Genomic DNA, 26,793 nt, shown 5'->3' on the forward strand with positions numbered 1-26,793 from the left:
CTGAGTGTGTTGATGTATCTATACAGTTGTATAACCATCCAGACAATCAAGATATGAAACAGCTTCATCATTCTCCCAAACTCCTCCCATATTGCTTTGCCGTCAGTTTTACTCTTCACCTGATACCATAGTAGTTCTACCCCTGTAGTTTTGCCTTTTCTAGAATATTGTTTAAATGGAATTATACGATATGCAGCTTTTCGAGTCTGGCTGCTGCTGCTTTTCTTTTTTTTTTTTAATTGGCTGCACCGAGTCTTAAGGGCTTCCCTGGTGGCTCAGTGGGTAAAGAATCTGCCTGCAATGCAGGAGACATAGGTTTGATCTCTGGGTCAGGAAAATCCCCTGAAGAAGGAAATGGCAGTCTACTCTAGTTTTCTTGCTTGAAGAATCCCATGGACAGAGGAGCCTGGTGGTCTGCAGTCCATAGAGTTGCAGAATTCGTCCAGATTAGGGACTAAAGCACCACCATGTGGGGTCTTCAGTAGCGGCATGCAAACTCTTAGATGCCGGATGTAGGATCTAGTTCCATGACCAGGGATCAAACCCAGGCCCCTGGCGCTGGGAGCGTGGAGCCTTAGCCACTGGACCGCCAGGAAAATCCCTGAGTCAGGGTTCTTTTTTTTCTTTCACGTAATAATAATGCTTCTGAGATTCATTCATATGGTTATATCAGTAGCTTGTTCCTTTTTTGTTGCTGATCAATATCCCATCCTATGAATCTACCATGTTTTGTCTGTGAAGCCACTAGAACAGCAGTTTCACATCTGTCACAACGTATGGCAGGATTGTTTTCCAAAGATTTAATAAGCCAATTTATAGTAAAACCCAGCAGGGCCTGGACATGTTAGTTTCATAATATCCTCTTGAACACAGGGCATTATTTACATATTTTTTAACCCAAAGTGGAAATGTCTTTTAATCTGACCATAAAAGTCGTACGTGCTCATTTATAAAAAAATTATAGACCAGGCTCTTCTCTAGACAAAACAGTTTCAGTTCCTTGTATAAAATGGCACTGCCTCTTCCAGCCCTCTGAACTGAAACTCAAACATCCGTTTTCCCTTTTCGAGTGTGACCCCCAGCACTGAATAGAGTGGTGAGGGCCAGCCTACTGCCTGCTCTGCATACTGTACTTCTTTTAAGACAGCCCAAGTTTGAAGTGGCTCTTGTGGCAGCCTCATGCAGTGGAGTCGCGCTGAATCATCTAAAATCTTAAGGCCTCTTTCAAATGTGCTAATATGAAGCCGTACCTCCCTCTTTCTGTATTTCTCCAGGTAGTCATTGGAGCCTTCAGCGAAAGACTTTACATGCGTCCATAGCTCAGTGTCAGATGTAGCCATGTCTCTAACTTCTTGAGGCTATTTTTGGATCCCCACGATTAACAGACTTTGCAGGAGCTCATTCAGGTCATTGAAGAATCTTAACAGGATGGGACCCACATCAGAGAGCCAGAGAAGAGCTCAAGCCTTATTACAGGCAACAGACACAGAACTCTTGCCATCTGTTAAGGATATATATATATATATATATTTATTTTCTAATTTCTATTTAGTGTGTTTTGGGATAAAGAGACTGCCACGTTACATGTAATTAGTGAGAGGTAATGTTCAATATTGTAAAATTTATTGAGTCTCATTTTTGTATCTTTTTCTTAGCGCTGTGTTTTATTATATATGTCACTGATGCAGTATTTATTATGATATCCTACGTGTAACCCTATGTATATTATTACAGTACTCATTTAAATTGTTGAGGTGTTTTTCCTGAGACTTCAAACCACATTGAGGACCGTGCTTTCCAAACACATAGTGAGAGTCACCAGAGAGATAATTGTATGTACCACTGAGGGGAGAAAAAAAAATCCTATTTTAAGACTCGCCCCAAACCTGAATAGGCTAGTAGTGTCAGTGGCTGCCACTAATTTAGATTACATGAAATCAACAAAGAGTAACTGCTAGCCAGGGACAGTTAGTATTCAAAAGCAAAAGAAATATATCTGTCACTAAAGAAGTTAAAATGTTTCATCATGACATCTGTTTTCTTTGGATGTGGTTGTTGAGCAGTAGTAGATAAGGGTATTAGTAAAACCACTGTGACCCTGTTCCACAGTAATGCAGTAAGGAAAAATAGGCAAGGTGTGAGTAATTACGGAAGGGAAACCGGAGTCATGAGTGGCACATATAAGAGAAGGTGTGCATCATTTGGAAGTCTGGTCCAAGGACCAGAGAGGAAGACTAACATTAACATTGTGGCCAGATGGGCTTTATCTTTCTGCTGTTCTTTCCATTTCCTGCCGATGTACTGGAAGAGATGGAAACACAATATCAAGGCAGTCCCACACATTAGAAGTGTGAGATGGAAATGAAAAAAAAAAAAAAAGTTCCCAGATATGAGCCTAACTCCCTTTGGTTAGACAACTAAGCCATTCTTCTAGCAAGTTGAAGCCAGCCCTCCTCCGACTTACAGCAAATCCTGGCAAGAAGCTGCAGATCTGGGTCCTCTTTATTTTGGCTTTGTTTGATCCCTCCTTTTGTTTTGAAAACACTCACTTACTTACTCTTTCCAACACAGGGACGGGACCCAGGTTGCTGAGACACATGTTACAGGTTCAAAGAGAAGGTATGTTAGTTGCAGCGTGTGATAGCTGCAGCATTGCCATCTTTTAGTTGCGGCAGGTGACGCTGAGAGTCTGCATGCCACCGTGGACACAAAGATCCCATGTGCGGCAGCTAAGACTCGGCGCAGCCAAATAAATTAAAAAATTAAAAACAACAGAAGAAGTATGTTTTTGTTGTTGTTGTGTTAGTCAGTCAGTCATGTCTGACTTTTCGCGACCCCATGGACAGTAGCCCACCAGGCTCCTCTGTCCATGGGATTCTCCAGGCAAGAATACTGGAGTGGGTTGCCATTCCCTTCTCCAGGGGACCGTCCTGACCCAAGGCTCAAAGCTGTGTCTCCTGTATTGCAGGCATATTGTTTACCATCTGAGCCACTAACTATCCCTAGCCAGATATTTTCCCCTAGGCCCATTCAAACAAATCCATTTTAAATGAACATTTTAAATTCTAATTAATTACGCACACCTCCTGCAGGAATCTTTTTTAAACCTAGCTCAAGTTACATGATTCCTGCTTAAAGGATTGGGTTGCTCCATACTGACAGCCAGATTCAGATCTGAACTCCTGGGCTCTACATGAAGATTCTAAGAGGTTTTTGTTGTTGTTTAGTTGCTAAGTCGTGTCCCATTCTTTGTGACCCCGTGGACTGCAGGATACTAGGCTTCCCTGTCCTTCACTGTCTCCTGGAGTTTGCTCAAACTCATGTCCCTTGAGTCGGTGATGCCATCCAACCACCTCATTCTGTGTTGCCCTCTTCTCCTCCTGCTCTCAGTCTTTCCCAGCATCAGGGTCTTTTCAACGAGTGTGTGTGTGCTAAGTTGCTTCATTCGTGTCCAACTCTTTGCAACCCTATGGACTGTAGCCTCATCTATAATTCTTTAGCACAGAAGAGGTGCTGGAAGCTTAGACATAGAAAAATGTATTTTCACTAAAACGTGGAGGGATGAAGGAAGATGGGGCAATTGAAAGAGGGAAGGTGAATCCAAAATTTGGGTCACTGTAAGATTCTATGCAATGCGAACTCTTTGTACCTGCAGAGCTCGCTGCCTTTGAAAATATGGACTATTGTGCCTTTATCAGCCTTGTCTTTTGCAGACTAAACATTTTCAAGATAAGCGCACAAGAAGATTGCAAATAAGATGCCACAAGGTTCTGACTTTCTTTCTTATTCAACATTGTATCAGTTATTTAGCTCCTATCAAAGGACTCTGGGCATACTGTATAACTCAGTAAAGATTTGTCGACTGACCTTAAAGAGGTAGAAGCGTATTAATCACACTTGCAGATGATAAAATGTTAGAAGGAATATCTAACATGATGGAGGACAGATCCAGGGTTCAAAATGATCTCAGCAGACTTGAAAGATGGGCTGAAACCACAATGACATTTAAAAGCAATAAATGTCAAGTCCTGCATTTAGATGAAAAACAGTCAGTTGCATAAGGACAGGGTGTGGGAAAACTGGCTCAACGGCAGTTCAGTGGGGCTTTCTAGCAAGAGCAAGATCCGGACGTGGAAGTGATAGTCTCCAGCTGAGTACTGTACCTGTGAGAGTGTTCTGGGTGTTGCATTTAAGGTGTTTGTTTATAAGCTAAGGTATATCCTGAATAAACACCCAGAAGGGCGTTGTTTGGAAACCTTGTCATGTAAAGAAGTCTTGAAGCAGATATGAGTTTTTAGGTTGGAAAAGAAATGAATTAGGGGAATACATCTCTTGTAATATTTTTTAAAAATTAATTTTTTAATGACTTAAAAAACTTTTTTTTAATTGAAGTATAGTTGCTATGGTGTTTTATTTTTTTAGGTTGCACAGTGCGGCTTGTGGGATCTTAGTTCCCTGACCAGGGGTCAAACCTGTACCCCCTGCATTAGGAGCAGGCACAGAACTGCCAGGGAAATCCCTACTCTCTCTTTTAATACTAAATGGCTGCTGAGCAGATGTGTGATTAGATCTTTTGTGAAGTCCCAGTGATCAGAACTGAGGTCAAAGGGGAGAAGTGATTGGGAGGTGGAGTTTGGTTTGATGTAAAGGACTTTCTTTGTTAAACAGTTGCAGTACATCAGGCCGTAGCTAAGCACTTTTCATGCAGCCTCTCACATTTAATCCTCACAGCGGCCTTGTCATATGAGTACATTTTAGTTCCATTTTATAGATAAGGAAACCTGTTCAGTGAAACTGGTTTGTTCAGTATTGTGCAGCTAAAAAGTAGTGAAACAGCTGTTCATAACCTAGATTTGGCTGGTCTCAAAACCCTGTGCTCATAACCGCTAAGCTGTCTCACAAAGTCATGAACTCTCCATTTCTAGATTTGTATAAGTGGAACTGAAAGGATCTTCTCGCATAACTTAGGGTCACTTCTTACAATTCACAAGGGCATGGAGGGGCAGTGTGGTATGATGGAAGAAGAACGCTGACTTTGGGGTTAGCTCAGGGATGGAAAATGTCACACATGCCATGTGATATTGGGAAAGGCACTTAACCTCTCTGAGCCCCATTTAGGAGGATTAATCTATGTAAGCAGCATGGCTTATGTGTTATATTTACTTGGTACATATCAGGGACTTGACAAATAATTGCTTTAGTCATGCAAAACATTCCTTTAAGTTTTTAACATTTGTGATCATTAGACAACCATCATTTTAATTTTTTATGTTTCTGTATTTTTTAACAGAAAGAAATTTATCTCTGAGATACTTTACCTCTGAGACAATACATGCTAAATACCTGAATTAGAACAGAAGCTTTGGTAGCTAGATTTGATTTTGTTTACCGTTTTGTACAGATCAGGTGTGTATGTTTACTTTTTATACTTTTTCTGTTATCTCCTTTGCTGATAAATAGCAGCCACCTCCTAATTGCTACTGTCAGCTTGGAAACCAAAATAAAAATCAATAGGCCCTCAGGGGCCATCTGAAGGGCTTCCTGCTAATAAAAAACATAGGCATTAATGTGGGGGATTTATAATAACTGGGCAACCTGTAAGCCATTTTATTTGTTTTTCCTTGTTTTCTTGGCTTTCTAGGGAGTTGAAATTACTAAATAAGTGAGATGCAATTGGATGTGACAGTTTTGCTCCTGGATAGTTTAACAATGCAGTAGAAAAATCAAAGCACAATTATTGACTTAGAGCCTAGAATCGGACAAGCATAGTTGCTCATATGGTATAGTGTGATGTTTTAATATCTACCATTTGTGGAGTGCCTGTACCATGTACGCAGCTACACTAGTTGGTCTCCATGCAGAATGTTTTGGGTATTTTTTTAATCTGCGAAACAGTCTTATGAAAGAAGCATTAATGTCATCCTCATTTTGTAGGTAAAAAAGTTGAGCTACGAGAAAGAGAAATTAGACAACTTGATCAATTTTCCACAGAGATCGAAACTTAGGTCTATCATAATCCAAAGACCCAGTTCTTTTGATCACACTTTTGGATGCAGCAGGCCATGGTGCTGGGAAACAGGCATGCAGAGGAGTTATTAATTGAGCCGCACTTATGGGAACAGGCAGGATTGTGGTGGGATGTGTTGGCTTTGTTGGGCGGGGGAGTAGGGTGGGAGGAATTCCTGGGTGGGTGGGTAGTGTGAGCAAAGTGGGCCTGAGTCTGCTGCTTTTGGGGAGCTGGAGTGGAGACAGTGAAAGAAACGTTTGAGCAAAGAGAAAGGTGCATGCATCCTAAGGAGAAGTAAGTAGTAAGGTCTGAAACCGAAACCATGGCCAGATCATGGGTGCTCTTGAAACGCATTTGAGAAAGGAATTTGGAGGTGATGCTGTAAGAAGCAGTTGGTGTTTTATATTCGCTGGAGTAGGGAACAGGGTGTTGGCACGTTCAGAGCTGTGTGTTTTGGATGCTAAGTATGGCAGTAACCAGAGATGGACACACCAGTTAGGAGGCTGCTGTAGTATTCTAGTTTTGAGGAGCTGATGAAAGTCCAGAATGGGATGGGGACAGTGGAAGGAAGAATGAAGTTGAGAGACATTTTCAAGGAAGCAATGACAGGACCTGACAGATTAGATGCAGGAAATAAATAAAAGGGAAAATACCCGTAGGGTCGCTTGACCGGGAGAGAGCGAAGTGACAGAATTGGGAAGGGAAATTCCTCTTTTAAATTGGCCCTGCAAAACCACAGCCAGGAGAGGCATTTCGGTGCTGCACCAGAACGTTCCCTGGCTGAGCACTGTTCTAGCACCCCATCTAATCCTGGGGAAGACACTTTAGAAGGAGGTGGTAGGGCGGGGGGTGTAGGAGGGAGTGGAGGAGCGGGTGTCTTTCGAAGTTTGCTCTGTTTGGACTTCGCTGGCAGTCCAGTGGTTATGACTCTGTGCTTCTGCTGCAGGGAGCGCAGGTTTGATCCCTGATTGTGAAACTACAAATCCCACATGCCGCATGGCACAGCCAAAACAAAAACAAAATCTGCTCAGTTTTCCTGACTTGATTGGCTGTGGGTCCACTGAGTTCAGTCAAGGCAAATGCCTCCATGCTGATGTGCGTGAACACAGATGTGACGTTCTGTAAAAGGCAAGCTAAAAATCTTGGGTAGGAGTTGGGGGGATTATGACTGTTGAGGTTATTATTTTACTGCTCAGGCCAAGGACTGAGTCACTCTTCTGGGTCTGTGTCTTCAAACAGAGTGAGAATTTACAGAGCTCAGGTTGGAAATTGCCACCCTTATTTAGAAGCCATGAACCTTTATATTGATAAAATATTATTCTTCACTGAGCATTGAAATCTGCGCCGAACAGCTGCAGCCTTTCCGGAGCACTAACTTAAAAAGCACTCGTCATAGTTTTGGAAAATAAAAAGCATGTGGGTGGGATGAAGTCACCTGAACAATCTTCTATAATTACAACTTTCAAGGCCTTTTCCTTTGTGTTTTTCTGGCTGACTTCACACACACACACACACACACACACACACACACACACACACACACACACACACACACGTGAGCGCATACACATTCACAAAGCTATGATTTTCTTTTTCTTTATAAACCTTTTGCTCTTGTTTTTGTTAAATAGTTGCAGTTCCCCTGGAAGGTATACACTTCCTTGTTCCTCTCCTGTTTTTTATTTGAAACCTGGCATCTCTGAGGGCTGGAAACCCGCAGACAGATCTAGCTGTCTATCTAGACTTCTGAGCTATGAGGGACCCCTCTGAAAGTACGTCTGAGTGCCTTGGAACAAATGCCTTGATAGCCTAGACAATGCACCAGGAAAATGTGAGCATCATCATGCGTTTTGTGTGTGGATTAGGTTCCTCAGCGCCATCCTAGTCAGCAAGTCCTGGAATGTGACAGAATTGGCAGTCGTGTCCAGGACCAACCCACAGTGGGAGTTCCTGTCTGTATTCTGATAATTAAGTGAGGTTAGCTGCTCATATTCCCCAAAGGAAGGAGAGTGAGGGAATTAATGTTGTTTTCAATCATATCTTTTAATTAACCAATGGATGGAATGGGAAGGGTTTTAAGAACGATTTCATGAGGGATGATCAGTACCTTACATAGCTCAGTAGTTCCATCACAGTTGGACACACTTTAGGAATACCAGCACCGACTTTTCCAGCAAACTAACTGAAAATAATTCTGAATTGTAGCTTATTTTATGTGTGTGTTATGTATGTGCTAAGTCACTTCAGTCATGTCCGACTCAGTGCAACCCTGTGGACTGGAGGCTGCCAGGATCCTCTGTCTGTGGGATTCTCCAGGCAGGAATATTGGAGTCAGTTGCCATTTCCTTCTCCAGGGGATCGTCCCGACTTAGAGATTGAACCCACATCTCCTAAGTCTCCTGCATTGGCAGATGGGTTCTTTACCACTAGTGCCACCTGGGAAGCCCTATTTTATGTATAGAATATAATAATTACAACAAATAAAATTGTTGGCTTTTCAAAATTGTGCATTAAGTAGTGCCTTGCCAGAGTGATGTTGAGCAGGAAGTAGTATAATACATCTGTCTTATTATTTTTTTTAATTTATTTTTAATTGGAAGACAATTGTTTTAAATATTGTGTTGGTTTCTGCCATACAAGAACATGAATCAGCCATAAGTATATCTATATTCTGATGCTGAAGCTCCAATACTTTGGCCACCTAATGCGAAAAGCTGACTCATTGGAAAAGATCCTGATGCTGGGAAAGATTGAGGGCAGGAGAAGGGGGCAACAGAGGATAAGATGGTTGGATGGCATCATCGACTCAATGGACATGAGTTTGAGCAAACTCCTGGAGATAGTGAAGAACAGGGAAGCCTGGTGTGCTGCAGTCCACTTGGACTGCAGAGAGTCAGACATGAGTGACTGAACAATACCTATATCCCCTTTCTCTTGAATTGCCCTCCTCCCCTCTCCCACCCCTCTAGGTTGTCACAAAGCACCAAGTTGAGCTCCCTGAGTTATAGAGCAGCTTCCCATTAGCTGTTTTACGTATGATAGCGTATGCGTATCAATGCTATGCTTTCAGTTCGTCTCACCCTTTCCTTCCCCCTCTGCGTCCACAGTCTGTTCTCTGTGTCTGCATATCTTACTTAATTTAAAGAATATCCAGTTTCGCTCTTTTTCCCCCTAAGTAACAACAATTCTTTACCTGGAATAGACTTTTGGGGCTCGCATTTTCTTTAATATTGATAGTTCTTTCTTGTTACTGAAAGCAGTGGTATTGTTTTCAGGGAGGTTAAAATGATCATGTTACCTTATCAAGTTCTCTTTTACCTTCTTAGTAACAGAGGCTATATTTTGTCTTCCTGAAGCTGTTAGGAAAAAAATCTCTGTATTGAGGTACAGTGCCTCAGGTCATAGAAATGAGGTGTTATGTCATTTGCTTCAGAAGATAGCCAGTGCATCAGAAACAGCGACAGGGCAAACAAAATGCAGTTAGTAATCTTGCTTCAGAATGAGTAGACGTTTAGGAAGAGCGAGTTCTCACTGGACATCACTAAATAAGAATGAGTTGATGTCACACTTGGCAAGAAGCAGCTCCGAAAAAAAATTTTTTTCCAAACAAATAGTACAACATGGTGGGGAGGAGGGATTTTGGGCAAAGGGTAAAGAATGAGGGGGAAAAAATAAGCTGGAGAAGGAGTGGGAGAATGAGTTACTTGTTACAGAAACATTACTATGATGGAAAAGCCATGTTTGTTTTGTCAGAAGGCATCTGAGTTGGAACTTGAACTGCTGAAGGAGGGAGAGGTCCCTGGGGCTCTTCCCACACTCCCTGCGAGCCTGTTGTGCGCGGATCCCTGGGGAGGGGGTTGTGTAATCGCCTTGACTCATTTTCAGGGAAGAATGGCCCCTGTAGCTGTTTTGGCTCTGTAGAAGGCTGTAGCAAGTATGAGCGAAGATGTCCCTGCAACCCAGTAATAGCAAACGCAAAACATCCTTTTTGTTAGGATTTGCAGGCACCTGGAGGTAACACTGCAGACTGTGTGGGGTATGTGACACCCCCTGCCTCCATCTTCCCAAAATACTATGCAGCCTTGGGCAACCTGATGACCAATTTCACATATTCCTAAAAGGCCCTATTCCATGGAGAAGGGAATGGCTACTCACTCTAGTATTCTTGCCTGGAGAATTCCACAGACAGAGGAGCCTGGCGGGCTACAGTCCATGGGGTCATAAAGAGTCGGACACGACTAAGCGACTAATACTTTCACTTAAAAGACTCTCTCAGGTACTGCTAACCAACTCTTGTGTCGTCTTGAATTCACGTGACACATTTTAAAGAAAGCACCAAACCCTGATGAACCTTACCTTTCCAGCAAGGTTGAAGAAAATCTTTCTAGAGGTGTCTTTTTCAGTATACAAAATTCTAGGTTACGAGGTGTGATGTTTAAGATCTTCATCTCCTGAGAGCATGCTATGAAAATATTATTCTACCAAAGATGGTTATTAAAAAACATTATTCATTTGGGTGCACTGGGTCTTAGTTGCAGCACGTGGTCCTTCAGTCTTTGCTATGGCATGTAAACCGCTAGCTGTGGCGTGTGAGATCTACTTTGCTAACCAGGGCTCGAACCCAGGCCCCCTGCATTGGGAGCACGGAGTCTTAGTTGCTGGACCACCGGGGAAGTGCCCCAAAGATGGTTATTTTTAATAGAAGCAGTTAAACCTTTATGGTTTTGAAGTATATCTCCTTTCATCAGCTGCATATCAAAAGGGGCAGGGGCTAGATACATTGGATGTCCCATGATTGTATCAAAAGGTGAGAGCCTTTTAGTTCCAAAAGTTGTGAATCTGAAATTTAGAAGGTTCAGTGGTATTGTTTTTGGCCAACGTAGTTGGAGAGCCCTCACGGATTTTGCCTGTTGAGTCTTAATAGAGCTATGAGTGCATTCGACTAACCATGGATCCAGATGTAGTCCTTGTTCTGAGATCTAGTGCCTTAAATATTGAAACTGAGTTTGAGCAAACTGTTATTTTTCTTTGGAGACTTTAAGCCCCCTCAAAGTCAAAAGTTGTGCCTTGTTTTTTTTTTTTTAAATAATTTTCATTGGAGTATAATTGGTTTACAACGTTGTTCGTTTGAAGTGTGTAACAAAGTGTATCTGTTATACATATATCCACTCTTTTTTAGATTATTTTTTCCCATATAGGTCATTATAGAGTGTTGAATTCCCTGTTCTGTACAGTAGGTCCATATTAGTAATCTGTTTTATATAGTGTGTATATGTCAGTCCCAATCTCTCAGTTGGGATTCCTTGGTGGCTCAGATGGTGAAGAGTCTGCCTTCAACGTGGGAGACCTGGGGTTCGATCCCAAGGTCTGGAAGATCGCCTGGAGAATGAAATGCAACCTACTCCAGGTTCTTGCCTGGAAAATCCCATGGACAGAGGAGCCTGTTGGGCTACAGTCCATAGGGTCGCAAAGAGTTGGACACGACTGAGTGACTTCACTTTGCATTTGCAATCTCTCAGTTTATCCCTCTCCGTCTTCCCTCATCGTAACCATAAGTTTGCACTAAGCATAATCACAGGCAGTCATAGGTACTGTCATGAAATTTTAAAGCTGATAGAAAACTAAGAGAAAGACAAATTCCATATGATATCATTTATATGTGGAATCTTAAAACATGGTACAAATGAACTTATTTACAAAACAGAAATTGAGTCACAGGAAGCAAAAGATTTTAAACAAAATTTTTAAAATTTATTTTTGGCTGTACTGGGTCTTGGTTGCTGCTTGGGCGGCTGTGCTCTAGTTGTGGTGTGGGTTTCTCATTGCAGTGGCTTCTCTTGTTGAGCGTGGGCTCTAGAGTGCAGGTTTCAGTAGTTGTGGCGCATTGGCTCAGTTGCTGCACGGCGTGTGGAGTCTTCCGGGCCAGAGATGGAACCTGTGTCCCCTGCATTGGCAAGTGGGTTCTTAACCACTGGACCACCAAGGCCAAAAGTTTTAACAGGTGGATGCCGTCTTCTTGTGAAGAGGTTTGAGAAGGGGAGCAGAGACGCAAATAATCTATGTATTGTAACAAAGTCGAGTCTGCAAAAAATTATATCATCTAAATCAGCTTTCAAGATTTGTGAAAAATAAGAGGGACTTTGTAAAACCTTGGGGCATAACCAGGTGTACTGCCTTTCTTGTCAAGGGAAAGCAAAAAGGTATTGGTTAGCCTTATCAGCTGGAATACTAAAGAATGCACTGCATAAATCAATTGGAATGGAAAATAAGCTTTCAGTGGAATGAATGTCAGTAGCATGTTCAGGCTAAGAGCAACCAGCTGTCAGGGGATAACCGTATTGTTTCTTGCTCATAAGGTCTGGACAAACCTCCATCCTTGACCATTGGGTTTTTTCACAGGTGAAATGGGGGTATTACAGGGGCTAGTATTGATACTATTGTGGCCCTGGGCCTTATAATTCTCTATTATGGGCTTGATGTATTAAATGTCTTATTTTTTTTTTCTTCAAGATATTGGTTAATTCTGGGAGAGGTTTTGAGGGATCTTTTTGAATCTTGATAGGAGATGAACTGTGAATTCTGCCAATATTAGTTGATGATTTTGCCCATAAGGAGGATAGCAGCTGATCCATTAGGGACAATTGATTAGTGTCCCCAGATTCTGCTGTAGTGCCATCAGAAATGGAGCAAATAAAAGATGTCAAAGGATCATTTAGTTCATTTGGTTAGCGATATTAATTGTTACTGTCAAACTCTAGAATTACTTCCCCCTTAAGGGGGAAAGTAATTTCAGAATAAAACTATTCTAAGAGGTCTCAGCCTCTTGGTTACTTTAGCAAACACTTTGACTATGGCTTGCATGGCCTTCGCCCAGGGAACATAAGATATTTGGGATTTATTTGGATCCTCAGAAGAGTTAAAGGGGAACATTCTGATAGGCTCAGAAGGGGAGGAAATGGAGAAAGGCTCAAGGGGAAGTGTGGTGAAAGAATTAGAATTTGGAAGCAGGGTGTGGAGGAGGTGGAGGTGCAGAAGGAAAGGGCATGAGGGCCCTGGAGGTGGAGTCAAAGAAAGTAGGGGAGGTGAAAGAGAGACCTCAGAAACCTTTTTTCCTTCTTTCTTTGTTTGCCTCAGTTAATTTATAATTTGCATTTTGCAGAGAGGCAGTTTTAGGCTCTTGATAGCATTTGAAAGCCTCAAAATACCAATCAAAATAGGCATCTCATTCAGTTTTAACCATTTTAGAGCCATGGCTGTCCAATTCTGTTTTAAGAAAAGTAAGTCTGGGGAGTTTGGAAGTTCTCTAAGGTGGCCATTTTTTTTCTCAGTTATTAATACTTTCAGCTTAAGTTGTTCCATTTAATTAGAAATGTGCATGAGGCAGGACTGTAGTTTTAAAACATAAAACTGATTAAGGTTGCCAAAGAGGAGGCACCCTCAAAGCATTTTGATGACTGGGATCTGATTTCTTAGATGTTTTTCTCTAGAGCAAAAAGAAAAATTCCTAAACACCAGTTTCAATAAGAAAAGCCTAATTCCAAGAGGAATTGGATCAAAAGCCAGCATACTTCCAATAGAAAGAGCCCCGTTTCTAAAGGAATTGGACCAAAAGCCCAATAGTAGTCTCAGAAAGGATAAGGCCTATAAACAGATTCCAAATAAAGCCTGGAGAACTGAAAATGCAAAGACAGCAAAGCTCAAAATCCAAGAGAACTTGTATTTGAACCTTAAACCTTAAACTTGAATTTGGCCCTGAAACTCCAAGGTTGGTAAGAAACTAGTGGGCCCAGTTGGCTCTGTTCACTTACCAGCCTCAGAGCTTTTTGGGGGGTTCATTTCTGGATCCCACTTCTCACACCAAGTAATGTTGACCTTAAAAATGAAAGTCAGTTATTTAACCCCCAAAATGGGTTTATTCAGGAATAGTAGGGAATTGGAGGTGATGGACAGGGAGGCCTGGCGTGCTGCGATTCATGGGGTCGCAAAGAGTCGGACACGACTGAGCAACTTATCTGATCTGATCTGAAGCCACTGTAAAAACCAGGTCTTAAAAACAAAGGTGAGGGAAAAATGTTACTTTGTAGAGAGAAAAAAAAGGAAGTTGGAAAGTGTTGTTTTGAATGAAAGTCCATTGGAGAAAAATGAGAGTTCAGGGTGGTGATGATTTCTCACTGATTGAATTGCTGGGGTAGTTAATTTCTTGTAGGAGATGCAATGTACCTCTTTTCCTGTCTGGTCCTATAATAGATGATTCTTTCCTGTTGGTGATACTTGCCTGCTGGTGATTCTTGAGTTGAGATCTGAAATTGACAATTCTTCCTGTGATTGATGTCAAGTGGGTACCACGTGAGAATTCCCCCTCCCAACTCCATATTCGTGAGGTTTCTCTTTATTAATTTTCACACCCAAAAGAGTTTAAGGATGTGGATAGAGAGCCTTGCCCTCAATAGAGATTGCCAGCTGCTACCTAAAAAAATTTTTTTCATTTGAAATATCTTCAGTTCAGTTCAGTCGCTCAGTTGTGTCCGACTCTTTGCGACCCCATGAACTGCAGCACGCCAGGCCTCCCTGTCCATCACCAACTCCTGGAGTTCACTCAAACTCACATCCATCGAGTCGATGATGCCATCCAGCCATCTTATCCTCTGTCGTCCCCTTCTCCTCCTGCCCCCAATCCCTCCCAGCATCAGAGTCTTTTCCAATGAGACAACTCTTCACATGAGGTGGCCAGAGTATTGGAGTTTCAGCTTTAGCATCATTCCTTCCAAAGAACACCCAGGACTGATCTCCTTTAGAATGGACTGGTTGGATCTCCTTGCAGTCCAAGGGACTCTCAAGAGTCTTCTCCAACACCACAGTTCAAAAGTATCCATTCTTCCATGCTCAGCTTTCTTCATAGTCCAACTCTCACATCCATACATGACTACTGGAAAAACCATAGCCTTGACTAGACAGACCTTTGTTGGCAAAGTAATGTCTCTGCTTTTGAATATGCTATCTAGGTTGGTCATAACTTTCCTTCCAAGGAGTAAGTGTCTTTTAATTTCATGGCTGCAGTCACCATCTGGAGTGATTTTGGAGCCCCCCAAAATCAAGTCTTAACACTGTTTCCACTGTTTCCCCATCTATTTGCCATGAAGTGATGGGACCAGATGCCATGATCTTAGTTTTCTGAATGTTGAGCTTTAAGCCAACTTTTTCACTCTCCACTTTCACTTTCATCAAGAGGCTTTTGAGTTCCTCTTCACTTTCTGCCCTAAGGGTGGTGTCATCTGCATATCTGAAGTTATTGATATTTCTCCCGGCAATCTTGATTCCAGCTTGTGCTTCTCCCAGTACAGTGTTTCTCATGATGTACTCTGCATTAAGTTAAATAAGCAGGATGACAATATACAGCCTTGACGTACTCCTTTTCCTATTTGGAACCAGTCTGTTGTTCCATGTCCAGTTCTAACCTGCATACAGGTTTCTCAAGAGGCAGGTCAGGTGGTCTGGTATTCCCATCTCTTTCAGAATTTTCCACAGTTTATTGTGATCCACACAGTCAAAGGCTTTGGCATAGTCAATAAAGCAGAAGTTGATGTTTTTCTGGAACTCTCTTGCTTTTTCCATGATCCAGTGGATGTTGACAATTTGATCTCTGGTTCCTCTGCTTTTCTAAAACCAGCTTGAACATCTGGAAGTTCACGGTTCACGTATTGCTGAAGCCAGGCTTGGAGAATTTTGAGCATTACTTTACTAGCATGTGAGATGAGTGCAATTGTGCGGTAGTTTGAGCATTCTTTGCATTGTCTTTCTTTGGGATTGGAATGAAAACTGACCTTTTCCAGTCCTGTGGCCACTGCTGAGTTTTCCAAATTGGCTGGCATATTGAGTGCAGCACTTTCACAGCATCATCTTTCAGGATTTGAAATAGCTCAACTGGAATTCTGGAGAAGGCAATGGCACCCCACTCCAGTACTCTTGCCTGGAAAACCCCATGGATGGAGGAGCCTGGTAGGCTCCAGTCCATGGGGTCGCAAAGAGGCAGACACAACTGAGCGACTTCCCTTTCACTTTTCACTTTCATGCATTGGAGAAGGAAATGGCAACCCACTCCAGTGTTCTTGCCTGGAGAATTCCAGGGACGGGGGAGCCTGGTGGGCTGCCGTCTATGGGGTTGTGCAGAGTCAGACACGACTGAAGCAACTTAGCAGCAGCAGCAGCAATTGGAATTCCATCACCTCCACTAGCTTTGTTCGTAGTGATGCTTTCTAAGGCCCACTTGACTTCACATTCCAGGATGTCTGGCTCTAGGTGAGTGATATATCTTAGCATGTAGCAAAAATAGAAAATACCCAAGTCTTTATTTACCAACTTTGTCAAACTTTAATATTTTGATATATTTGCTTCAGATCTCTTTTTTTTTTTTTTGGCCCCCAGGAGAAAAAGCTATTTCAAATGAAGTTAAAGCCTCCCTCACTGTTGCTTGTAAACTTCCTTAATATTCTCTCTTTGCAAGGTATCATTGATGTGACTGGTGTTTATCATGCCCATGCATTTTTTCCATTGCTTTACTTTTTACCAAATATTGTGTGTCTCTAGGTAGGCTGCAGTCCATGGGGTCGCTAAGAGTCAGACACGACTGAGTGACTTCACTTTCACTTTCCACTTTCATGCATTGGAGAAGGAAATGGCTACCCACTCCAGTGTTCTTGCCTGGAGAATTCCAGGGACGGGGGAGCCTGGTGGGCTGCCGTCTATGGGGTCGCACAGGGTCGGACACGACTGGAGCGACTTAGCAGCAGCAGACAGTATCTAATACATTCTTTAATGTGTTGTGTCTATATGAAGTGCATTGTATAATATGTTTCCTTCATATACATTTATAACTTTTTTTTTGGTTTATATTTTTGATATTTGTTTATGTTGATATACCGTATTTTTTACACTGCTGCATAGTATTCCAATATTTCACAGTTTATCCATTGTCCTGTTAATTTTGGGGTCTCAGACTTTTTTTAAACTATTAAACAGTTTTTCTTAGGGCACCTTGTACGTCTCTTTGTGCACATGTGTGAGAGTTTTCTTTTTTAAAAAATTTATCTTGTTTTTGGCTGCACTGAGTCTTCGTTGCTGTGCAAGGGCTTTCTCTCGTTGCAGCAGGTGGGCAGGGTGCTGCTTTCTAGCTGTGGTGCTCAGGTCTCTCACTGTGGCAGCTTCTCTTGCTGCAGAGCATGGGCTCTGGGGCTCAGGCTTCCATAGTTGTGGCGTGCAGGCTCAGTAATTGTGGCTTGTGGGCTCTAGAGCTCGGTCCCTGTAGTTGGGGTACATGGGCTTAGTTACCCTGAGCTATGTGGAATCTTCCTTGGATCAGGGATCGAACCTCTACCCCTGCATTGGCAGGCAGATTCTTAACCACCTGGACCACCAGGGAAGTCTGAGAGTTTTCTCTAGGGTATATAGCTAGGAATAAATTGCCATCGAGTAGATCATGAACTCCTTATTGCCAAATTCAGACTTAAATTGAAGAAAGTGGGGAAAGCCACTAGACCATTCAGGTATGACCTAAATCAAATCCCTTATGACTATACAGTGGAAGTGACAAACAGATTCAAGGAATTAGATCTGATAGAGTGCCAGAGAAGGCAATGGCACCCTACTCCAGTACTGTTACCTGGAAAATCCCATGGACAGAGAAGCCTGGTAAGCTCCAGTCCATGGGGTCGCTAAGAGTCAGACACGACTGAGTGACTTCACTTTCACTTTTCACTTTCATGCACTGGAGAAGGAAATGGCAACCCACTCCAGTATTCTTGCCTGGAGAATCCCAGGGACAGAGGAGCCTAGTGGGCTGCCGTCTATGGGGTCTCACAGAGTCGGACATGACTGAAGCGACTTAGCAGCAGCAGCAGCAGCAGCAGCAGCAGCAGCAGCAGCAGCAGCAGACAGACAGAGTGCCTAAAGAACTATGGAGGGAGGTTTGCGACATTGTACAGGAGGCAGAGATCAAGACCATCACCAAGGAAAAGAAATGGTTGTCTGAGGAGACCTTACAAATAGCTGTGAATAGAAGAGAAGCGGAAAAAATAAAGAAAAGGAAAGATATACCTATTTGAATGCAGAGTTCCAAAGAATAGCAAGGAGAGATAAGAAAGCCTTCTTCCGTGATCAGTGCAAAGAAATAGAGGAACACGATAGAATGGGAAAGACTATAGAGATCTCTTCAAGAAAATTAGAGATACCAAGGGAACATTTCATGCAAAGATGGGCACAATAAAGGACAGAAATGGTATGGGCCTAACAGAAGCAAAAGATATTAAGAAGTGGCAAGAAGACATAGAAGAACGATACAAAAAATACCTTCATGACCTAGATAATTGCAATGGTGTGATCACTCACCTAGAGGGAGATACCCTGGAATGCAAAGTCAAGTGGGCCTTAGGAAGCATCACTATAAACAAAGCTAGTGGAGGTGATGGAAATCCAGTTGAGCTATTTCAAATTCTAAAAGATGATGCTGTAAAAGTGCTGCACTCACTATCCAAATTTAGAAAACTCAGCAGTGGCCACAAGACTGGAAAAAGGTCAGTTTTCATCCCAATCCCAAAGAAAGGCAATGCCAAAGAATACTCAAACTACCACACAATTGCATTCATCTCACATGCTAGCAAAGTAATGCTCAAAATCCTCCAAGCCAGGCTTCAACAGTACATGAACCGTGAACTTCCATATGTTCAAGCTGGTTTTAGAAAAGGCAGAGGAACCAGAGATCAAATTGCCAATATCCACTGGATTATCAAAAAAGCAAGAGAGTTCCAGAAAAATATCTATTTCTGCTTTATTTATTATGCCAAAGCCTTTGACTGTGTGGATCACAACAAACTGTGGAAAATTCTGAAAGAGATGGAAATACCAGACCACCTTACCTGCCTCCTGCAAAACCTGTATGCAGGTCAGGAAGCAGCAGTTAGAACTGGACATGGAACAACAGACTGATTCCAAATCAGGAAAGGAGTATTTCAAGGCTGTATATTGTCATCCTGCTTATTTAACTTATCTGCAGAGTACATCATGTCAAATTCCAGGCTGGATGAAGGACAAGCTGGAATCAAGATTGCCAGGAGAAATATCAATAACCTCAGATGTGCAGATAACACCACCCTTATGGTAGAAAGCGAAGAAGAACTAAAGAGCCTCTTGATGAAAGTGAAAGAGGAGAGTGAAAAAGTTCGCTTAAAGCTCAACATTCAGAAAACGAAGATCATGGCATCTGGTCCCATCACTTCATGGCAAATAGATGGGGAAACAGTGGAAACAGTGACAGACTTTATATTTTTGGGCTCCAAAATCACTGCAGATGGTGACTACAGCCATGAAAGATGCTACTCCTTGGAAGAAAAGCTATGACCAACCCAGACAGCATATTAAAAAGCAGAGACATTACTTTGCCAACAAAGGTCCATCTAGTCAAGGCTATGGTTTTTCCAGTAGTCATGTGAGAGTTGGACTATAAAGAAAGCTGAGTGCCAAAGAATTGATGCGTTTGAACTGTGGTGTTGGAGAAGACTCTTGAAAGTCCCTGGACTGCAAGGAGATCAAACCAGTCAATCCTAAAGGAAATCAGTTCTAAATATTCATTGGAAGGACTGATGGTGAAGTTGAATCTCCAATACTTTGGCCACCTGATTCAAAGAACTGACTCATTGGAAAAGACCCTGATGCTGGGAAAGATTGAAGTCGAGAGGAGAAGGGGAAGACGGAGGATGAAATGGTTGGATGGCCTCACTGACTCGATGGACGTGAGTTTGAGCAAGCTCTGGGAGTTGGTAATGGACAGGGAGGGCTGGAGTGCTGCAGTCCATGTGGTCACAAAGAGTTGGACACAGCTGAGTGACTCAACTGAACTGAAGGGCACAGGTATTTTCAACTTTACTAGATATAGTCAACTCTTCAAAGATGGTGTCAATTTATATCCTTACTAGCTGTGTATGAGATTTCCTGTTGTTCTGCATCCTCAATCACACTAGATATTGTCCCAGCTGTTCCTTGTTTACTGATTCATTTAAAGACAGCTCTGTGCTTAGCAACCAGCTCAAACATGGGTCAACAGATGCAAACTTATTTTTTTATATCAGCCTTCCTCCTTTTAAAGGAACTGTTTTCATCTCCGAGGTATAGAATCAAGGTAACTATAACAGGTTACTTTGCTCACATTTATTTTTAACAATTAATGTTTCTTTTTATGATCACAAAGTGAATACATAGTTATTTTGGATAGTTCAGAAAACAGAAGTTTCAAAAAATAAGATTAAAAATTCCGCCACCTAGACATAGCCATTGTTAACATTTTATTATGTATTTCCTTGTATTGTAAACATATATGTGATATACATTTACTCTACAATTAGAATCATGCTAAATTTATTTTATATCATAGTTTCAGTTAGGATTATATTGTGGCATTTCCTGTCATTGACTATTATTTTAAAACACTATTTTAATAGCTACATAACGTTTCTTTGTATTAATGTTATAATTTAAGCATTCTACCCTTAGAGGACATCTTTGATGTTAAAATAATAGAGCAGTAAACAGTCTTGGTATAAAAATCTTATGCATTTCAGGTTGTTTCTTTGGGATAGACTTCTAGAAAAGGTCAGTATATGTGTGTGGAGTTAGATTGAAGAAAGAGATTATAAGAAAGGCATCTATACAGAAGAAAGAAAATCAGTTGAGAGAGGAAACAGGGGTGTCATGAGATCTGTTAATTTAGCTTCTCTTATATTTGAATTAAGTCACTGTGTGTGACTCTTTGCACCCCCAAGAACACTGGAGCGGATTGCCATTTCCTTCTCCAGGGATCTTCCTGACCTAGGGATCGAACTCTGTCTCCTGTATCCACCTGCCAAGGTGGATTCTTCACCACTGAGCCACCAGAGAAGCCCCTTGAATTGAGTGGCAAATCTTTAATTGAATCTGAATCTTTCTCTTAATAGGGATGATTTTAGAGGTGAACTCCCTGGAGAAGAAGATGGCAATACATTCTTGCCTGGAGAATTCCATGGACAGAGGAGCCCGGTGGGCTACAGTCCGTGGGGTTGCAGAGAGTCAGACAAGACTGAATGACTTTCACTTTTAGGGGTGAACTCTACCTGACCATGGACAGCAGAGAGTTTGTTGTATATTGTAGTGTCAAGGTTTATAGAATTTTAGAATTGGGAGGGACTTTTAAAATTTTATTGCCCAGTCTTCTACTTGCAGAGTCCTTAAATTGAGTATATTTTGTAGACTATCTCATTGAATTAGACTTACAGGTTTGACTTGCTAAATATCTAATTCCAAGCAGATTGTTGCAACACAAGGCAATCTGTTCCCTTATTGCTCAACTTTAGTTAGTTAGTTGAATGTGGTTCTGTCACTTAAGCCCAAGTTTGATTTTCTGTAACTTTCACTTACCATTTCATTTGTTTTTTTAATGAAAGGCTCCCTAAAAGTATTGCTGGAAATTCTTCCCCTTTATTTATTTGTTAGCTTCTACTATAACTAATATGAAAACAAACATATTTGACCTACTTTTTGTCTTGTTTCTTTCCAAGATATAATTTAGCTTTATCTTGACTTAGTAGTGAAAATTACATATGTGAACACAGGTAGGCTAGAAGAACCTTCCACATATTTTTATACTTGATAGAAAAGTTCCAAAGTGTCTATAGGGACTATTCGTTTTATTATTATTTCTAAGTTGCATATGAGCAGAGATTTTGGTTTATATAGTCTCATTTTTTCACTAATAATAGCAGCAACTTTTATCTTTCTTTCTTTTCCCACAAAGGTGTTACATGTATTACTTCCTTTAAAACCTGTCTAACCTCTTCAAGTGGGCATTTTCCTTATTTGGAAAATGAGAATGCTGAGTCTCAGAGAGGTCTAAAGACTTTTTCTGTCACATAGGTATTAAAGGTAGTGCCAGTTTTAAGCTCGGGTCTAATTCTCAAACCTGTATATTTAAACCAGTTTGCAAGTCTGTCTCTGTAACATTTCTATTTATTTTACCATCATATTTCATTAATTAGATCATAAAATCAGATGTATTTCTGTTAAAGGATGTTCGCATCTTTGGCTTACCCAGTTGGGATATCGTATTGGTAGTGTGGCATGGTTATCGGACGTGTGTTGCTTCTGCTTGCTTCCTATTTGATAACCCCAGCTCCTCCATCCGTGGTTTGGACACACCAAGGATTTCCTTCCTATGATAGCCCATCTCTCCCTAGTGCCCTATGGGGCTCCTTCCTGTCTCTGGGGAAACTGAAGCATAGGGTGAGAAAAAGTCACAAATAATTACTTTTTTTTTTTTTCTCTGAATGCTGTCAGCTGATATGTTCCGTAAAGAAGGATGTTTTCACAGCTGTGTGCTTTAGGGGTAGCAGGGAAAGTCTGAATTTTTATAACTTGGGTGTCTTCTACCACAAAGGGAGTGACGCACATGGCTTGATGAACTGGGAATGTGGAAACCCGTACTCTCAGCCCTGTCATAGTGAACTTGCATTTGTGGTCACATTGGGATCCAGATATGTCACCTTAGTGAACTTGAGACCAAGGGTCAGGAGACCGAGGAGGGGACTTGTTGAGTATATGGTTTAATTACACTAGATCAATCAAGCTTTGACTGAGTGATGACAGAGTGTGTTGTGTTTCAGTAGTTGCTAGGGGAGGGGAACAGAGTTTAATCTGCGGTTTTGTTGACCTTTGGTATCACTTTTATCTGTAGTTCCATAGACCTGCCTTTGCCGAATTTTCAAAAGACTGCAGTCAAGTGATTTACAGATTAAGGTCTCATGTACTGCTTGCACAAGAGGAGCCTATATCTTTCAATACGGGTGACGTAAGTTTACTTTAGAGGCAGGAATGAGTTCATTTCTTTGGAGAGATATGAACAGAATGTGCGTCTCTTGCTCTCATGAGAAATAATTTTCTTTCTTTCTTTTTTTTTTGGCAAGCACACTTGAAAGTTTCTTTTTTACCTGAATAGTGTATTGGTTTTAAAATTTTATTTAGTTTTAATTGGAGGATAATTGCTTTACAGTGTTCTGTTGGTTTCTGCTGTACAACATGAATCAGTCATAACTATATATATACATCCTCTCCCTCTTGAGCTGGCCTCCCCACTCCCATTCCACCCCTCTAGGGAAAAATAAATTTAAATCAGAACTTTGCTTTGAGGAAATGGAATGGAGTGACTGAGCCCTCAAGCCTCTAGAATTTGGGAGCTTCAGCCAAGGCCCAAGGGGGTACCAATTGTGTGTTTGCAGAATTCATACAAAAGTGAGCATTCCTCAGTATATGAAACAGCAGACATCTGTGGAGTACTACTTTGTGTATATCTGTGAGCTACTTATGTGCCTTGGGTCTGAATTTCAGAGACAAAAGTACATAATTCCTTCCTCAAGGACCTTACCCAGTAACTGGAAAGAAAGCAAGAAGGTCAATAACAATATACAAAAACGATGCTATGATAACTGCCAAAAATGAATCTTCAACCAGAGCTCCAGCTCCTTGAAGAGTAAGATTTAGTTATAAATGAGCTATGTTGCGGCTGAAAACATTTTGACTCCAAACTATAACCAAGTTTCAAATAAGCAAAACTGCCTTAAGCATAAATCAGAAGGAAATGGTATTTTAAAATTAATTCCTCAAGTGAGTTGCCAAATTTAGGACACTAGAATTTCAAGAATTGGCAACTCGACAGCTTTCATGGTTTGGCTATTATCTCCTTTAAATTACAGTAGTATTTCTGTCACCAAAAATCATTAATTTACAGTTATTTCTTCTTTGTTAATCCCATCACTGTGGTTTGTTGTCATGATTATTGTTGCTGTTTATTTACTTTCTTAGTAGAGAAGGTACTAAAATCTGTCTCCTAAGGTCATTCTGACAATTAAAATAAAACATATAATATGTTTAGCACACTGCTTGTCTAAAAGAGTGCCATCATTAGTGTTAACTGTTGTTTTTCTTGAAATTTAATGCTTTATACAGTGCCTACCATGTAGTTAAGTTTTAGTAAATTTTGATACTACGTGGTTATAAAGGGCTTTCAGTATCTTGTTTAATCCTCTCAGCTGCCTTCAAGGTACATAGTTTTACCCCCCTTTTACTGATAGAGAAATTGAAGTGTATCAGTCAGATTTTCCATCTGACCTAAGCTGAGAAAGAATTTACTGAAAGAACAGTGACTGGTTTACAGAATCTCCTGAAGAACTCTGGAATCAGGTTTTGGACAACCTGCTCAAGCACATGGCCAAAATCCGGCCACAGAACTGACCTGGTGAGGTCACTGCGGCTGTCACGACCAAGCGCTCGACACACCTTGTACCACAAGCAGTGACGGCTGGCCGTGGAGACTGGACTGGCCACTCTTTCTGCTTCCGTTGCTTCCTCAGAAGCACTGGTTCTCCAGAAACTGGAGAATGGACCTCTTGGAAGGCCCCTATTTTGCAACATTTGCTCCCTATTTAGTAGCTGGAGCTGGTGGACAGATGGATGGAACTTCAGCCGTTGAGCTTGTGTTCTGGCTGCAGGGCAGGTGGGAAAAAAAGAACCTTTTTGGCTCTTCAGTTTGGATATAATAGGTGACTAGGCTCTCACGTGTGACACTTTTGCCTTATTGCCAGCTCCTTGGGTCCTAACTCTCTGTGTTAAGGAAAAAAATACTCTTTTGTTTCCTGTTAATTGTATATAAGCTGAGTAGAAATCAAGATTGTTTTCCTTATTAGTCGGCCTCCTGTGTGGAAAAAAATCAGTTTTTCTCTAAAATCCATCTCGTTCTTAGAAATTAGATGTTAATTTATAACAGTATTGCCTGAGGATTTTAAGCTACTACTGAGTGTGAGAACATTCTGTCCGTTCAGGGTGTGTTGTTCAGTGTAAACAATTTATTCAATGTGTCCGCTAATCCGTGGGACAGAGTATGTAATCCTTCAAGGAAAGAAAGGTGACTCCTCTGAACAAAGAAGTCCTGACATTAATATTTCCGATATCTTTTTCGTTGCATCCTTTTCTTAGTACTTCATTTGTTTTTGTATAAAGCAAGTCGGTGATTCATCTTTCTGAAAACCTTAAAAAAAAAAAAAAATTCAGGTCCCCAATGTGCTTGCTGTTGACTCTATAAAGACCCTTGCAGAGTCTGTACTGTGAGGAGCTGTGTACACACATCTCAAACTAAGTGTCAGTGGAATCAAGTGTTAGATGCTAGTGTTTAAAAGAACACTTTGTTCCTTAAAGCAAACTCTTTTAGAAAGGGAAGAAGCCCTTGGTGCTCCCCAAAAAACCCATCTTTACTTAGTCTGGAAAGCTACATTTTGAGGGTATCGATGTTTCAGTAAGTGGAGCACACCTGGGTGTTGTGGATGCTTGGTGCAAGTTGCATGGAGGACCCAGGTGCCCAATTAACAGGCTGGCATTCATTCTTCAGAGGAGGGAGACAGAATGGGCATTCTGCATTCATTCAGTGAGAGATACTGAAAACCTGTGGCATCCGAACTACGTATGTTCATCGGTTCAGTTCAGTTCAGTCGCTCAGTCATGTCCGACTCTCTGCGACCCCATGAATCGCACACGCCAGGCCTCCCTGTCCATCACCAACTCCCAGAGTTCATCCAGACTCACATCCATCGAGTCAGTGATGCCACCCAGCCATCTCATCCTCGGGCATCCCCTTCTCCTCCTGCCCCCAATCCCTCCCAGCATCAGAGTCTTTTCCAATGAGTCAACTCTTTAGACTGCATGTCTCTGATTATTGTTTTAACTTTTTATTTTATATTGGAGTGTAATCAATCAGCAGTGTTGTGATAGTTTCAGGTGGACAGCAAAGGGACTCAGCCATATACACGCATGTGTCCGTCCCCCCCTTCATTATCTTTTATTTTCGTACTCAAGAGTCTTCTGAATTTAAATATGTTCCTTTCTGCAGATAATTCTGAATTAGTCTTAACTTTGTTTTTTTTTTTTAAAGAAACATGGTATAGCAGTCTAGAATAATACTTTGTCTCTCTCTGCAGAGAAACTTGGAATTTTTGAAGTTTAGACTTAGAAGCAAACATGGTTCAACTCACTCAATTTTCAGAGAAGGAAATGAGACTTAGATGTTTTCCCTTGGTTTATCCTTTTATAGTTTTCCTTTTATTCCCTATTGGCCACACATTTTGGGCCATTTTATTAGGTATTGTGAAATATTTTTGTTGAGCAAAAGTGAAAATCAACCTACCATCTTAACCCTTTTTGAGTGTGCATTTCAGTGGCAGTAAGTACATTCATATTATCGTGCAACATCACCACCATCCATCTCTAGAACTTCATCATCCAAATTGAAATTCTGTACCCATTAAAGGGTAACTTCCTATTATCTCCTCTCTCAGCCACTGGCCACCATTCTTCTTCTTTCTTTCTCTATGAATTTGACTATTCTTTGTACCTCATGTAAGTGGAATCATACAATATTTGTCCTTTTGTGTCTGGCTTATTTCACTTAGCATAATGTTCTCAGGGTTCATCCATGTTGTAGCGTAGGTCAGAATTTCCTTCCTTTTTAGGCTGAATGATATAACATTGTATGTATATACCACTTTCTGCATATCCATTAGACTATTGGTGGATGCTTGAGTTGCTTCCGTTTCTTAACTCTGATGAATAATGCTGCTGTGAACGTGAGTGTACAAATATCACTTTGGGTCCTGGCTTTCAGTTCTTTGAGGTATATACTCAGAAATGGAATTGCTGATAATCATACAGTAATTTTTAATTTTTTG

The 26,793-nt window shown here is 41.3% G+C and overlaps 1 protein-coding gene across 5 annotated transcripts in view; it reads left to right on the forward strand.

Annotated features, from left to right (window-relative positions):
* The window catches only part of BORCS5 (BLOC-1 related complex subunit 5), a 97,691-nt gene that overhangs the window by 25,331 nt on the left and 45,567 nt on the right, over positions 1-26,793 (forward strand). For 4 of the 5 annotated variants that reach the window (XM_055570423.1, XM_055570426.1, XM_055570425.1 and 1 more), the window contains exon 3: positions 2,572-2,619. The exons of the other annotated variant lie outside the window; for it this stretch is intronic. In XM_055570423.1, the coding sequence (XP_055426398.1) occupies positions 2,572-2,619 (48 nt within the window). The remainder of the gene's footprint in view (positions 1-2,571; positions 2,620-26,793) is intronic. 5 annotated transcript variants of the gene reach the window in all.

Source organism: Bubalus kerabau, chromosome 1 (assembly GCF_029407905.1).
Source record: "Bubalus kerabau isolate K-KA32 ecotype Philippines breed swamp buffalo chromosome 1, PCC_UOA_SB_1v2, whole genome shotgun sequence".
Lineage (NCBI taxonomy): Eukaryota > Metazoa > Chordata > Mammalia > Artiodactyla > Bovidae > Bubalus > Bubalus kerabau.